The 14689-nt window shown below is 40.5% G+C and overlaps 1 protein-coding gene across 1 annotated transcript in view; it reads right to left on the bottom strand.

Annotated features, from left to right (window-relative positions):
* Nucleotides 1-14689, bottom strand: part of LOC117455459 (ectonucleotide pyrophosphatase/phosphodiesterase family member 3) — a 58383-nt gene that overhangs the window by 13420 nt on the left and 30274 nt on the right. The window contains exons 13-17 of the mRNA XM_034094978.1: nt 14124-14155; nt 13368-13495; nt 9171-9240; nt 8869-8956; nt 8013-8185 (exon numbers count right to left, since the gene is read on the bottom strand). Of these exons, the coding sequence (XP_033950869.1) occupies nt 8013-8185; nt 8869-8956; nt 9171-9240; nt 13368-13495; nt 14124-14155 (491 nt within the window). The remainder of the gene's footprint in view (nt 1-8012; nt 8186-8868; nt 8957-9170; nt 9241-13367; nt 13496-14123; nt 14156-14689) is intronic.

Raw genomic sequence — 14689 nt, 5'->3', positions numbered from 1 at the left:
CTTTCATGATAAACATCTGCTGTCACTTTGGGTCAAACTTGTTAAGGTTTCCAGATGAATGGCTTCTGTTGACAGCCCTATTTAAAGGTCCCATGACATTCTTTTCCGGTTAATACCCGTCCCCTTGTGTGTTATGTAGCTTCTTTTTTCTTTCTTTCAGATTTGTATTTTGCAGCATTTTTGGCACTTGTACAAAGATGAGCCCAAGATGATGCAGGTGTTTCTTTGTTGATAAAATATAAGCATTGAGGTCTGGATATTTACTCGTACAGGTTCGTGTCAACGTGTTGTCACTGGCTGATTCAGTTCCTTACATAAATACAAGAACAAGAAAATCGGCGTAATCGAGTGTGACTATTACAAAATAAATCATTATTATATTAATATTGACAATAACAACCAACCGTCGGGGTAGCATTTGCTTGGCATTTACGGGTATATCTCCACTGGTTGGGCCATTAACAATACCGTGTAACTGTCACGTTTGAAGGGACGAAATCGTGACATCTTCATGTCTCCCAGCATGGTAAATCGTCACATGTTCACGTCTTGCCGTGATGCCCAGAACGCCCAGAACCCCTCGTTGGAGTTTTTTGCTTTTTCCATTTACTTTTTCCATTTTTTTCTTCCTGGTCTAATTGATGTAACGATGACCAAATGGACCAATCCGTGGAGCTCCTCACACAAACACACTCACTAACCCTGGGATACCACCTGGTCCGTCGGCGCCGCGGTTTTGGTCCGACCTCGTCCAGCGTCATAACCCACCGGAAGCGTTTCAGAAGCGTTTCCGAAGCGAAGCGTCTTGCGTGCCGGCTCGCAGTTTTTGTTTATTTGGGCATATTTCCTGGACAGGCTACTTTGTGCAGACAAAGTTAATAATAATTGTAATATTCCAGTTATAAACGACATGCATCAAAGATGTGTTGCTGTATTTTAGTGGCAAAAAAATGCATTCATCATCATAATTATTCTATATATATTTAATTTACACAGTGCTTGTAAACCGGAGGAGAACGCTGGCATTTCTCCTCCTACTTGAAAGACTACGGAGGGATAGGGTCTGCAAGATTCGTTTATTTTGGGGATTGACTGGATGCTCTGACCGGTCCACTTCCTGCCCGGCGCTATGCAATGCCTCGCGTAAAAAATAGACTTGCATCATATTTTTAGTGGAGCCCAGCGCCAAGACGCTTCTGGGACGCTTCTGGGACGCTTCTAGCCGTAACGCGGCGCGTCTGGTGGAGTAGCACCCATTGACTAGAGTGGCCGCGATCGCTGTGAATGGCGCAGCGCAGCAACGCGGCCGTAACGCGGCCGTAATGCAGCCGTAACACGGCGCAGACGCACCCGGTGGAATCTAGGGGTAAGCCTTATCTTTTCTCAGCCGCGCTCCTCCGCGGAGTTTCGTCGGCACACACTCACTCAGCCTTATCTTTTCTCAGGCTGTGAGTGTGTGGAGAACTGTGTGGCGAACAGCCAGGCTGAGTTCCGCAATGTCTCACAGTCTCGCAGACCACACGGAGCAACCAGGAAACAACACCAGTAATACAGCTCACACTGTCCGCTCCTCGATCTTCAATGAGCGGAACAGCGGGCACTGCAACGTCCCGCCAACACGGCACCCAGACCCCACGCAGCATTCGCATCTGTTTGTCATTACTGGTGTCATTTTCTGGTTGTCATCAAACGCCATTGTAACACATAATCACTGATGTTCCGCTGTAATGGTGGTGGACTCATCAGAACATAGTGGGCGAGCTGACCAATCAGAGCACAGTGGGCTCATAGGGAGGGGGGGCAGGAGCTCCAACAAGCCGTTTAGGACAGAGAGTGAATACACATACTATACAGAGATGCTGTATGAGAAATCAATGTGATTTTTGAACATTGAACAATGTAAATCTATTCTAGTAGACCTCAACAATGGAATTAGGATCAGTAGAAATGGCCATGTCATGGGGCCTTTAATATCCAATAGTTTTTTTGTAAGCCTCCATTAAGTTATTTGTACTTTTTAATTTGTGTTCTACGTGTATGTGCCAGATTTAAAAGCTTTCAGTTGAATTGCACTTACAGTGCACCTTTTTGTTCGGTTTGTTTCAGACACATTTCTTTGCATGTAGAAACTCCCCAAAAACTGAATACTAAGCATGTGTTGTGAAGCACAGTGAAAACCACAGTATAATAAGGGATAACATTATTGTGAAAATACGACACTCTTGGGAAGTTTTGCAAGCATTTTTATTTATAAAACCGCTAAGAGGAACGGCTCTCTCTGTGCCAAGAACTTTGCAATTAGGCAGAACAAGTGTAAAGGGGACCTATCATGCAAAATGCATTTTTTGATGTATTTTATACATAAATATGTGTCCCCGGTGTGTCGGGGAACTCAGGCAGCGTCAGAATAAAACCCTTTCTCTTTTCCTCCGTACCCACATATTTTAAAAACAACGTGCGGATACAGATTTGCTGCCGATATTACGTAATCTCGGATGGTGGACCCACAGAGAGTTGCTATCAGAAACAATGCCTGACGTGTTTTGAACGTAATATGGTATTTGTTTACATTAGCAAGCCTCGCTAACACTCAGAGCTAACCTGTACTGGAGAGCACATGTGTTTAAAAAGCAGGAAATAAAAAAAGGAACTCACCTTGTGTTTTTTTTTAGCTCCATACTGTTTCAGAAATAATCCTTGATGTGGTTTAGAAAAGGATGGCGTTTTATCACAGCAGAATGTAACTTTATCTCCGGTATAATTCTGATCAGGCATTAGCTCCGCCTCCTTTTTTTGTTTTCAAGCTAAGGACCCAAAATCCGCGTTTCTCTAAACAGGGCTGGAATAGAGGGATATGAGGGATGTCTGAAATGCATGATCTGTTTGTAATTTGAGAGAAACACATCATAGGCCTGTTTTTATATATTTTTATTACTGCTGTCAAAATTATCGCGTTAACGGCGGTAATTAATTTTTTGAATTAATTGCGTTAAAATATTTAACGCATTTAACGCATGTGCAGAATGGCCCGCCCCATACGTGCCACCAGTGGCAGCGCCAGGGTATGGCTGGGGTAGGCTACACCCATACCAAGAAATGGCTTAGTCCCACCATGAAAAATGATGTTAAAGTAAGCAAACTAAAGTCTGCCAACTTGCGGAGTAAATTGCACAGACAGCAGTTAGTAAGATTGATTTCAGTAGCCACGGTTTTGAAAACTTTTGTCACGTAGTGATCGTCTTCTCAATAGAACATCTTTGATAACGGCGTGGTGTTGTTGCAGGAAGTCCAGACGGAAAATACTTTTGCTGTAGTACAGGGCAGAGCCATATAATAGTAATAATATGGCTCTGGTACAGGGGTGCACATAACTGGTACGCAGGTTATGTGCGTAATCTGAAATGCGTACCGTCACTTGTGTCACAAAGCGCATTTGCGTACCGACGTACTTGTGAAGCTTTTCCAGAAGGCGGTTAGATCACCGGACGACAGAGTCGGTCTCCGTGTGCACAGACAGGGCTGCTGTTAACGTCGGTCTGTACAACGGAACTGTGCCAAAACTACGCCAACCGGCTGCGGAGGGAGACTCCCCCCATTCACTGGAGAACTGCGCTAAAACAGCTGATCACAACATTCACACTCTGTGGTCACGAAATACTCCACTAGCCGCCGCCCCCCCCCCCTCTGTCGACTTTCCTGAAGTACTCCCCCGTTGATAGAAATCAACACGTAATGAATTAAGACCCCACGGTTTGATGATTGATAGGTGTGTGGGTTGTCTTTCATTTTGACACGCAGAACATTTTTATAATAAACATAGATACTGTATGTTAAATTGATATATCCGCCTTCTTTCATTTATCTTTCCATTCCCACAACAATATACATAAATAAATGGCATATTTTGGACATAGTTCGAATGGTGATTAATCATGATTAATAAATTGTTAAACTGTGATTAATCTGATTAAAAATGTTAATCGTTTGACAGCCCTAATTTTTATATATCCGAGAACCATAATATATGTCTAAAAATAGCATGATATGTGCACTTTAAATAAAGTTCAGCTGAGGTTAGAACAGCTCTTATTCAGAACAGAGGATATCTATTTTTAGCACAGTACAAAAGGTGAGACATCAGACAACAGAGGAACTAACTCAGCTGCCAGGGTTCTCACACGCACCAAGCCCTGGCAGCACATCACCCCCACTCTCTTCCACCTCCACTGGCTCTCGGTCAAGTCCTGCATCACTTACAAACTCCTCCTCCTCACCTACAAATCCCGCCATTGCCCTCTCCCCTCAGTACCTCACAGATCTCCTCCACCCATACATTCCATCCCGCACCCTTCAATCCTCAGATTCTGGCCTGCTCTCCATTCCACCTTCACGCCTCCGCACCTTCGGGGACCATGCCTTCAGTGTCGCTGCACCCAGCCTCTGGAACTCCCTCCCTGCAGAAATCCGCAACGCCCCTTCTCTCAACATCTTCAAATCAACCCTTAAAACTCATCTGTTCAACATCGCGTTCCAACGATAACTCAATCTCCCCCCCCACTTACACTTCCATTTCTGCCCCCTGTTTTATGTTTATATTTTTATGTTTTATGTCTTGTCCTTGTATGTTTCTTTGTAAAGCGACCTTGAGGTTATGAAAGGCGCTATATAAATTCAAGTTATTATTATTATTATTATTATTATGACAACAGAGAGTTCATTAATGTTGGGTTGGTCTGTTTCGGTTTGGTGACACATCATAAACAATAAAATATTACAAAATGGAGCTGTTCATATTGTTGCTAGGAAACAGGGAAGGGCTCTTTTTTTTAGGAAATAAGGGGAAACAAAGGCTGTTTTCTTGCATGTAGCAACAAGTTAGGCTTGGGGCATTGGGCTCATAACTAAGAGTATCATACAAATACTGTCAGAACTTGCCCGCAAAGGCATTTTTTTTTAATTAGTGCGAATGCTTTATAGCATTCCACTATAGTTCTTCGAATCTTTATTCTTCCCCTTATTAGTGCGAATGCTGTTTACAGCATTCAACTATAGTTCTTCGAATCTTTATTCTTCCCCTTAAACTTATTTCAACCGATACTTTGGATCTCCATAACTTCAGCTTACTGTCAGCTACAGAAACCATTCAAATATTAAACTATTCAGCCTTTTCAGGAATTGATGGGAAACCTTCAACTTTTTAAAAATATGTTATACTTTTTGAAATATTCAGCTTTTAAACTCTTTTTTTAACATGGAAGTCAATGGGACGACTCTTAAAATCCTACACCTTACGCAAAATGCTTCTCCTTCCACATACTTTCAGCTTGAGACTCCATTCCAACTTTAAAACGATCACAAGACCTTCAGCTATTCAATTCTGATTCATATCTCTGATATCTTTTACACTTTTTGAGATATTTAACTTAGTTTGGAGCTTGTTAGAGAGGCCTTTTTCAGATTTTAACATTGGTGTGTATTGCGCAGCTCGTTAAGTCTAGAGTGCTTTGATCTCAAAACAGAGTGCAGTAGTGTTTGAAATTCTCCCCCAAATGTTTTTTAAACCTGCCATAATTCCCAAACCCTACACTTCTCAGACATAATTTTTCATGAAAAATGTAGCAAAACCTCTTCTAGGTTGGAACATTTAAAAAAAATTAAGAAAACAAATTAAACAAAATGCCTCTTGAGGGCATGAAGAGACAAAAACTCCACCCAGCTCCCAATTGATTCCCATGTTAAAAAAATCCGGATCTTTCTTTAGAAGAGAGAGAAGTACACTTTAGACAAACTGCTCTCATCATCACATTTACCACACAATACCCAAAAAACAAACATATATCAGTTCATTGGGGTTCCCTGATGCTCACGGTCTGTTCATTTTTTGATAGAGCGATAGTTTTTGAACAGGTGGCAAAATTGTCAGATATGATCCTCAATGCATTCTTAATGACACTCAGTGCTGCAGCTGGTAACCATGGTGTTGCTGGGCAGATTGAAAGCTTTGATCTCTGGGCTCACACAGGTGTTATGATTATTTCTTATGATTAGGTGCTTAGCACAGAAACAAACACAATGGCCTTTAACAGACTGTCTCAGCATATTCTTTTCTGTCTGATGGAAACTTCATACTGACTTCAACAGGTTCCACATATTTGATACATTATTGGTGACGTATGGTTTTAGTCGAAAAGTTTGCAGTCAAAATATTCTGCTGCTTTCCCAAGCCTTATTACTTTCTTTTCTCTTCTTAAAACAAATTCATTCACTACTACTTACATCTGATATTTAACTCCTTCAGCCTATTTTCAGCTGCAGAAACCATTCAACTATTACATTATTCAGCTCTTTCAGGACATCAAGGCTATACATGTTGTTGTTGTTTATACCTTTTTTTAAACCTTTTCTTTTAAATATTAAGCTTTTTCTGCATTTTTGTAGCTAAAAGCAGCTACCATTCAGCTAATAACATATTCAGCTTTTTCTGCATTTTCAGCTAAATTCAGCCACAAATGTTCACAGTTTACAGCATTTACACGCATTTTCTGCAGGAGATGCATTTTCTAGTTACTGTTAAGGAAAATGAACCTGGTGCTGTTGAACTAGGTTAGCTACATTAGCTAGCTAGCTTATAGCGAATCAATAATATAGCTCCATTTAATCTGCAATCACATTGTTAGAATAAGCCAATAACAGTTACATTAAACCGTCTACGAACTGGGGTCGGTCGCTTCAAAACATCAATGAAGAAGTGGGGCCTGGCAGACAGTGCTGCATGCGAGTGCGGTGACCCTGAACAGACTGCCGATCATATAATAACCACCTGCCCTTTATATAGACCACCCTTGGAAGCCATCCTCTTCGACGTAGGACCAGAGATGCGGGCATGGCTACACGACACCGAGTTGGACCTCTGACGTTACACGAAAGAAGAAGAAGAAGAAGAAGAAGAAGAAGAAGAAGAAGAAGAAGAAGAAGAAGAAGAAGAAGAAGAAGAAGAAGAAGAAGAAGAAGAAGAAGAAGAAGAAGAAGAAGAAGAAGAAGAAGAAGAAGAAGTTACATTTTAGGTACATCTCCAATAATAGTTCAGTTGGCCAACTTTATAATCCCTGAACATCAACAAGCGCTCCGGTCCCAGCTGTGTGTTGAGGAATATTTTTTTAGCTTAGGTGTTAGCCTTTGATCTAGGTCCTCATTATTTACTCTGTTTCTCTGTCCTCATGGCTCCGGAATGTAGCCTGGGGGAGTTTCTGTTATCTCTCTCACATAGAGGCAGCTCTGTCTCTTTCTATTAGTCCAGCATAACAGATGTGCAAGTCTCTCTGGCAGACAACCTTACGTTATGGACAAACAGTTCTGTTGCCCTGCTTGTTTAGTCTTAACATGAAGAATGTTGATTTATTATTTCTGAACTAGTTCAAATCTCTGACTAGGGGAAAGATTCTTCAGAATTGTTTTGGGCAATCGCTGTGTCGCCTCGTGGCTGCAGCAAATGTTTTTGTCAATTCTCCGGCCGAACATAAAATAAACCTTCAGCTGTTAGGCATCAAGTTCCAGCTCTCCCGTGTTTTGTTGTGTTTGGACTCCATTGCACCAGAAGCATCCATTACACTGCTTGCATCACTTTTTAGCGTCCCTGATTTTGTTGTGTTTTGAGCGTCTTGCAACGTTTATTCATTTGCATTGTTTTGTATTTGCAGCATTTCATTTATAATGTGCTTTTAAAAACAAGCTGCGCATGTTTCGTCAAGTTGATGAAGATTTTTCTTCATTTGCATGTGTTTTCTCACATAGTAACTGTTTTTTTATTTACATGTTTTTTTATTTGCATCCTTTTTGAAGCGCGTTTCTCCGAATGGTGAAAAGTGTTTTGGGCTGTTGTAGCGTGTGTGCACCTGTCGGCCACCATAGATTTGGCATAAGGTCAGTAACTTTTGTTAACATTGAATAGTTAAACTGAAACTTTTCAATCACATATTCTATTTACTAGGCAATTTCATTGTGATAATACCTACCAGGGCATCACATGTGCATCCCAGGCTGTCTGTAGGGTTGAGGCTGATCAGAGGACAGCTAGTCGGTCCACTCCGCTCTTCAGGATGCGCTGGTATAAAATAGGGTTCCCTGAGGACATGGTTCATACTGCCGTGGGTCCCGTTGTTCTCAATTGGAGTGATCTGCAAAAGGTCTGCACGGAACAGTGACTGTTTAGTTTTGTAGACCACTGTGAACAGTTCATATTTTCAATTCAAGGTTTTCAGAGCCGGAAATCTAGCATTGCATAAGTGTAGCCTTTGGTCTATGTTGAGGTCCTGTGGTTTCTCACAAGTAAAATTATCGATTATACTCCCAACTAAACACATAACAGTCTGCAGTTTACTTGGATGCTTACAGTGAGATAAGAAACATCCATAGCAGAGGTTGCGCTAGACATTTTCGCTGCCTGTCATTTTGACGAACAGGATCGTAGCATTTTCGTCAAAATCCAGTATTACCCGTCGGCCTTTACACAACTCTAACGAGGGGGGGGGGGAGAGAGAGCAAGCTAGTGAACTGTCAACAGGGGGAGGCGCCGTGTTATGCATGCCCACTGCACCTCGCTGGAGCACACAGCGTAAAGCCAAAAAACTCACAGACATTTCAATGATTTGTACGGCAAAGTTAGGTTTTGAAACGGTATCATTTCCTTTTTGGCGGGCATGCATAACACGGCATAACACCGGAGCTTCGCTGCGGAGAAGCTTTGGCGCTGTTCCGAGTTTGTTCTAATCTGTCAAAATTACGGAATGCTTTCAGATTTTTCCGTCATTGTTAAAAAAAATCATAGATGGAAAATATTTGGTTAATGCGACCTCTGACCCATAGACTCACCACACATGAGATTGTATAGCTCAATGTTGGAGAAAGGTTCAATTTCTGTTACGTTCTTGAACTTGGGTCCGTAACTGACAAACATGGCCTGTAAGAAAAAAGGGAGGGAGACATTTGAAACCTTTATTTGCCATGTTGGGTTATAGGGTGAAGACAATAAAAAACATTTTAAAAATGATTGAAATGAAAAACGAATTGAATACCAGAGAGAAAACAATTGAAATGATGCAGATACTTTTCTACACATTGTAATATTAGGCAGAATGTATGGAGGGCTTATAGAACATAGTTTCAGTTCTCACGTGCATGCTCTCTGCATCGTTGTCATATCCGTGAGTGCCGCCGGAGCAGAATGGGAGAGATCCTGGATATCTGTGGAGAATCCAGAACAGATTTAAGTTTTAATAAAAATTAGTCAGATGAGAAATGTGCAGAGAGAGAGGAGAAAGGAATTAACTCTATTGGTAGAGGATTTTAAACAAAGGACCAGGTGTGCTTATTAAATAACCCTGGTTTCAAACCCCTCCAGAGACTGATATTGAACTTCTTGGGAAAAAAGAATAATGGCCATATAAACACATGAGTAAAGTCTTATTCTGCTTTCATGTCTGACCCAGGTCTAATCTGTCGTAATGTCTCCCAGTCAGTTTCCTACATTATTATTTACAATAGGGATGGGTATCGTTAGGATGTTATCGATACCAATACCGATACTGCTTATCGATACCGGTATTTTTTGATACTCTTCTCGATACTTTTCAATCATTTGGTGCTCAAAATGTTAGACATGATTACATGATGTGAAGATTAAACAACAGTCATTTTATCGTAATTAATTTGTATTTCTTATTTAATGTAATTTTTGTAATGTCATACCAAGCAGGTATGAGTGTGTGGAAGGGGGGCGGTAATTAGGGGCAGTTCATAAATCCATGTAAACATCAGTTAAAACGGGACGCTGCGTGCACACCTCCTAAACCGGAAGCTCTGGTCGGCTAACCATTATATTGCGTTTATTATTTATAATTGTAATGATGGATTATCAGTAGGGCTGTCAAACGATTACACATTTTAATCAGATTAATCACAGCTTAAAAATGAATTAATCATGATTAATCACCATTCGAACAATGTCCAAAATATGCCATTGCTTTATGTATATTGTTGTGGGAATGGAAAGATAAATGAAAGAAGGCGGATATATCCATTTAACATACAGTATCTATGTTTATTATAAAAATGTTCTGTGTGTCAAAATGAAAGACAGCCCACACACCTATCAATTATCAAACCTTGGGGTCTTAATTCATTACGTGTTGATTTCTATCAACGGGGGGAGTACTTCAGGAAAGTCGACAGGGGGGGCGGCTAGTGGAGTACTTCGTGACCACAGAGCGTGAACGTTGTGATCAGCTGTTTTAGCGCAGTTCTCCAGTGAATGGGGGGAGTCTCCCTCCGCAGCCGGTTGGCGTAGTTTTGACACAGTTCCGTTGTACAGACCGACGTTAACAGCAGCCCTGTCTGTGCACACGGAGACCGACTCTGTCGTCCGGTGATTTTACCGCCTTCTGGAAAAGCTTCACAAGTACGTCGGTACGCAAATGCGCGTTGTGACAGTGACGGTACGCATTTCAGATTACGCACATAACCTGCGTACCAGTTATGTGCACCCCTGTACTATAGCAAAAGTATCTCCGTCGGGACTTCCTGCAACAACACCATGCCGTTATCTTGATTCTGATTGGCCAGAAGACATTATCAAAGATGTTCTATTGAGAAGACGATCACTACGTGACAAAAAAATTCAAAACCGTTTCTGGTCTTCGGTATTTCCAGACAAGTGGCTTCTGAAATGAATCTTACTATCTGCTGTCTGTGCAATTTACTCGGCGCGAGTTGGCGGACTTTATTTTGCTTACTTTATTCAACATCATTTTTCATGGTGGGGCTAAGCCATTTCTTGGTATGGGTGTAGCCTACCCCAGCCATACCCTGGCGCTGCCACTGGTGCGATGTATGGGGCGGGCCATTCTGCACATGCGTTAAATGCGTTAAATATTTTAACGCAATTAATTCAAAAAATTAATTACCGCCGTTAACGCGATAATTTTGACAGCATTCATTATCAGTAATCATTTTAAAGTTACAGAGACATTGGATTAACTGTTTTTATGCCCTTAAACAAAACTTTTGATCACAAAACAGCAAAGGTAAGACATAAAACTACATATCTTCAGATGTTATACATTTAAAAAAAAATAATAATAATCGTGGCTTGATATTGAGAAAGAAAATGTTTTTATGAACCACACAGCTTCCGGTCTTCCAAGACCGGACCGGACAAAAATACGTGTTGCAGGCACGAAACATACTACCAATAGAAATACATTGCTTTTAAAATTGTTCTGTGTGACACGAAAAAAAGGGGAAAATTGTGTTGGTGAACACGAATCAATAGATTAAATGTCGTGACCAGTGGCTATAAGATATTAATAGGATGATGTGCAAAACAGAAAAACGAATTAACCTTTATTTAAACATTAAAGAATACTTTAGGTTTTCTTTTAAATAAGAAAAAAGCGTCGGGGGTATCTAGAGATAAATATTAAGCCTGACAAAGTACTTAACGTAATATATTGCTTTCCTGCAATGTTAACTATGTTGAAGCACTTATTTTAACTGATATTATACATATGAATTATACTCTTATAAGATATATGTAGATAGTAATACATGTGCCGAATATGACAGTTTAATGGTGGAGGCATACACACATATTGATAGATGTCTTGTAATGCACTGTTGAGGAACCTGCGACCCACATTTGTTATTCATTGCATAACTACACTGTAGTTGTGTATATGATATGTCAATAAACCTTTGAAAATCTTGAAAGGGATGTGCAAAATAGCCATAATGTTTCATATCCATGTAACGGGAAGAAACTCAGCTAACTGATGATTTTTTTAGCAAAAAAAACCACAAGGCTAACGCTGAGCCTCTGAATTAGCTCTGAGCGAAAAAATGCGAACGGCGTTAGCACAGAACTCACGGTATAAAACCCTTATTTCTTATCGTAACTGCACATCCAACGTATCGATTAGCATCGTGAGAATACACAGAATCGATAGGTATCTATATCATCACTCCATGATCAGAACTTGCGACCTTAGAAACAAAAACAGACATCACAACACCTGGCATTAGGTAGCAAACACGGCAATATGTCTTACCTCTGTTGTTGTCTGATCAAAAGTTGTCTTCAATGGCATTAAAATGATAAAAATGCTGCTGAAGGTTAATCCAATGTGTCTGTGTCACTTTGAAATGATTTCTGATAATCCATCAGCAATAAACCTACTTTTAAGTTTTCAGATTTCAGAGCGTAAGATAGGTTTCGCTTTTGGCAAACTGCGTGCGCATAGCCCCCACTTCTCAATGGTAACGTTAGTGTGTATGTGGAAACTCCCCTTCGATTCTATTGGCTCCAACGGTTCAAAAGAGATGTGAATCATCAACATGGACCAACGGGTTCCAGAGAACCGGCAAAAACGCCCATTTCCACCCAAATGACCCCAGAGCTGGAGTTTTTTTTTAATTATTATATGTTGTACTTTGGCTTCCTAAAGCTTTTAGTCTACTAACCCATCATCCAAGGGTAGTTTTCACTATAAGTAAAACGTTTTTTTTGGACGGACACTATAATTTATAAAGTTTTTTTACTATGTTCAATCTGAATTTTCTTTAAAATAAAAAAACATCTATATTGATTCTGACCATTCTACATCAAACTCACAGGTTTATCATTACTTTGAGAAAAAAGATTATTAATGTTCCCCTTTTATTTGTTCTGGAAATGTCATTTTCTAGCCTGAGACCAGAAAAACAGACTTGGGGCTTAACAGGTGAACTATTAGTAGAGAATAACAAGTAATGCATATACTTTATAGGGATCTGCAGATAAATGTTTAGTCTTTTCAAGCACCAACTAATATCTCGCCTGATTGTTGGCACCCGTTCGAGTCCAGTTTTGGATAGTCTGCCGTGGTTTCGTTCCATTTCAAAGAGCTGTTTGATGCTCTGTGTAACCTTGGTACACTGCCACTCCAACATCCAATCCCAGAGCTTGAAGATTAATCACGGGGACTGTAGTCCCAAACGATAGTTGAGGATTATGGGTAGTGTAGTGTCTTCGGCCATCCTAAACTCCGAAATGTTTTTTCGGATTTCATATCGCATTAACACCATATCCCAACGTGCATTGCGGCTAAAACATCCAATCACTGAGCTTAAACCATAGCTGAGGATCTTGGGTAATCTGTTCAGTGGGTGTGTATCGCAATGATGCTCGAAATGTCCCATATAGGCCTACGTCTGTTTCCGGGTTATTTTATTTTGAAATTCAGTTTAACATGTTGACCACTTCAAAAAGGCCAACAATTCCAACCTGAGAATGCAATTAAAAACATCTAAAAGTGATGGAGTGCAGACTTGGATACCTCTCAAACAGCCACTTTAGGTCCACCAGGACGTTAACGTCTTCGATGCGCCGGCTGTTGGCAAAGTGGAGGCGCTTCGGCAGGTTGGCTTTCAGGTAAGGCTTGATCTTTTGGTCCGGCTTCTTACACTGAAATCCCCAGAAAAACAGACAGTGTTGTATTGGTTTTACTTGCACACATCATCATTTCATAAAAAATTATCTTATTTGCTGAATGTGGCTCTCACATTCGGGCTGCACAATATATAGAAAATGTATCCTTATTGTGATGCAACATTCTCGGTATAAGATTCCCATAGATAGCTAGGTCTGTGATAAATAATATATTTGATAATATTTTATTATATGTGCCATGCATTCAGGTCTGGATATACTGTATATACAGTATGTTGCCAGTCAGATGAAGTCCTATGGCTCTAGATGTCCCTCCTCCCATGTAGAAGTAACACCATTGGCTGAGGTGGTAAGGCTAATGGACTTGAGCTGAGCGTCGGTAAAAGGAAATAGACAAACAAAGGAAAAATATGGGGGATGAAGGAGCAGAGAAAGAACTTGTTATTACAAATAATGTTTTCATGCAAGTCACACCAAACACATGTGACTACCACCAGAGGTAACACCAGATGTGCAGAGTGCAGTGCCATTAACGCACAGCCGTCCACTATTTAACATTTTCCTGATATTGTGCAGCCCTATCTAACATTATACTTTTAGTAGTTAAAAGTTGTAGATGTTGGTGAGTGCATGGAAGACTCACAGTCATGTTGGCCACAAGTCCAGCTGAGTCAACTGTTGAAAGTTGAAAATGTCATTACACCAAACGCATAGCACAAACATGTGCTCAGCTTGATTCCCCACACCATTTTCTTTTTTACCAATAGCCATTTATGAACAGATGTCAGATATCGGAAATCTGAACGGCTACACATTTTCAATTTTTTTTTTAACACTTTTGGAAACATATGTGATAATGTACCGTAAGTACACAACTCTACAAATATGACTTCAAACTGTTTGGGGTTTGTCACAGGTTGAGAATATATTTGTAAGTGTTGAAGGAGATTGGCGTTGTTGCATTTGGCACAAAGAGATGGTTGCCAAACAACATCACCATCAAAGTGATGACTCAAAGACATATTTCCCTTAGAGTAAGTCATCTTATTTTCTTAAGCTAGGTATCCCCGATACCTCTGCAAACATTTCATACACGACTCATTTAATTGGACTCCTCTGTGGAGCTACTTTGTGTTGGAATAATAAACTGGCTGAACATCGGGGACTATAGACGCTATATCTGGATGGCGAACAGATGGATCAGGGTTT

This window comes from Pseudochaenichthys georgianus, chromosome 11 (genome assembly GCF_902827115.2).
Source record: "Pseudochaenichthys georgianus chromosome 11, fPseGeo1.2, whole genome shotgun sequence".
NCBI classification, from domain to species: Eukaryota; Metazoa; Chordata; class Actinopteri; order Perciformes; family Channichthyidae; genus Pseudochaenichthys; species Pseudochaenichthys georgianus.
The sequence above is the reverse complement of the archived record's forward strand: the minus strand, read 5'-3'. Positions and strand labels throughout refer to the sequence as shown.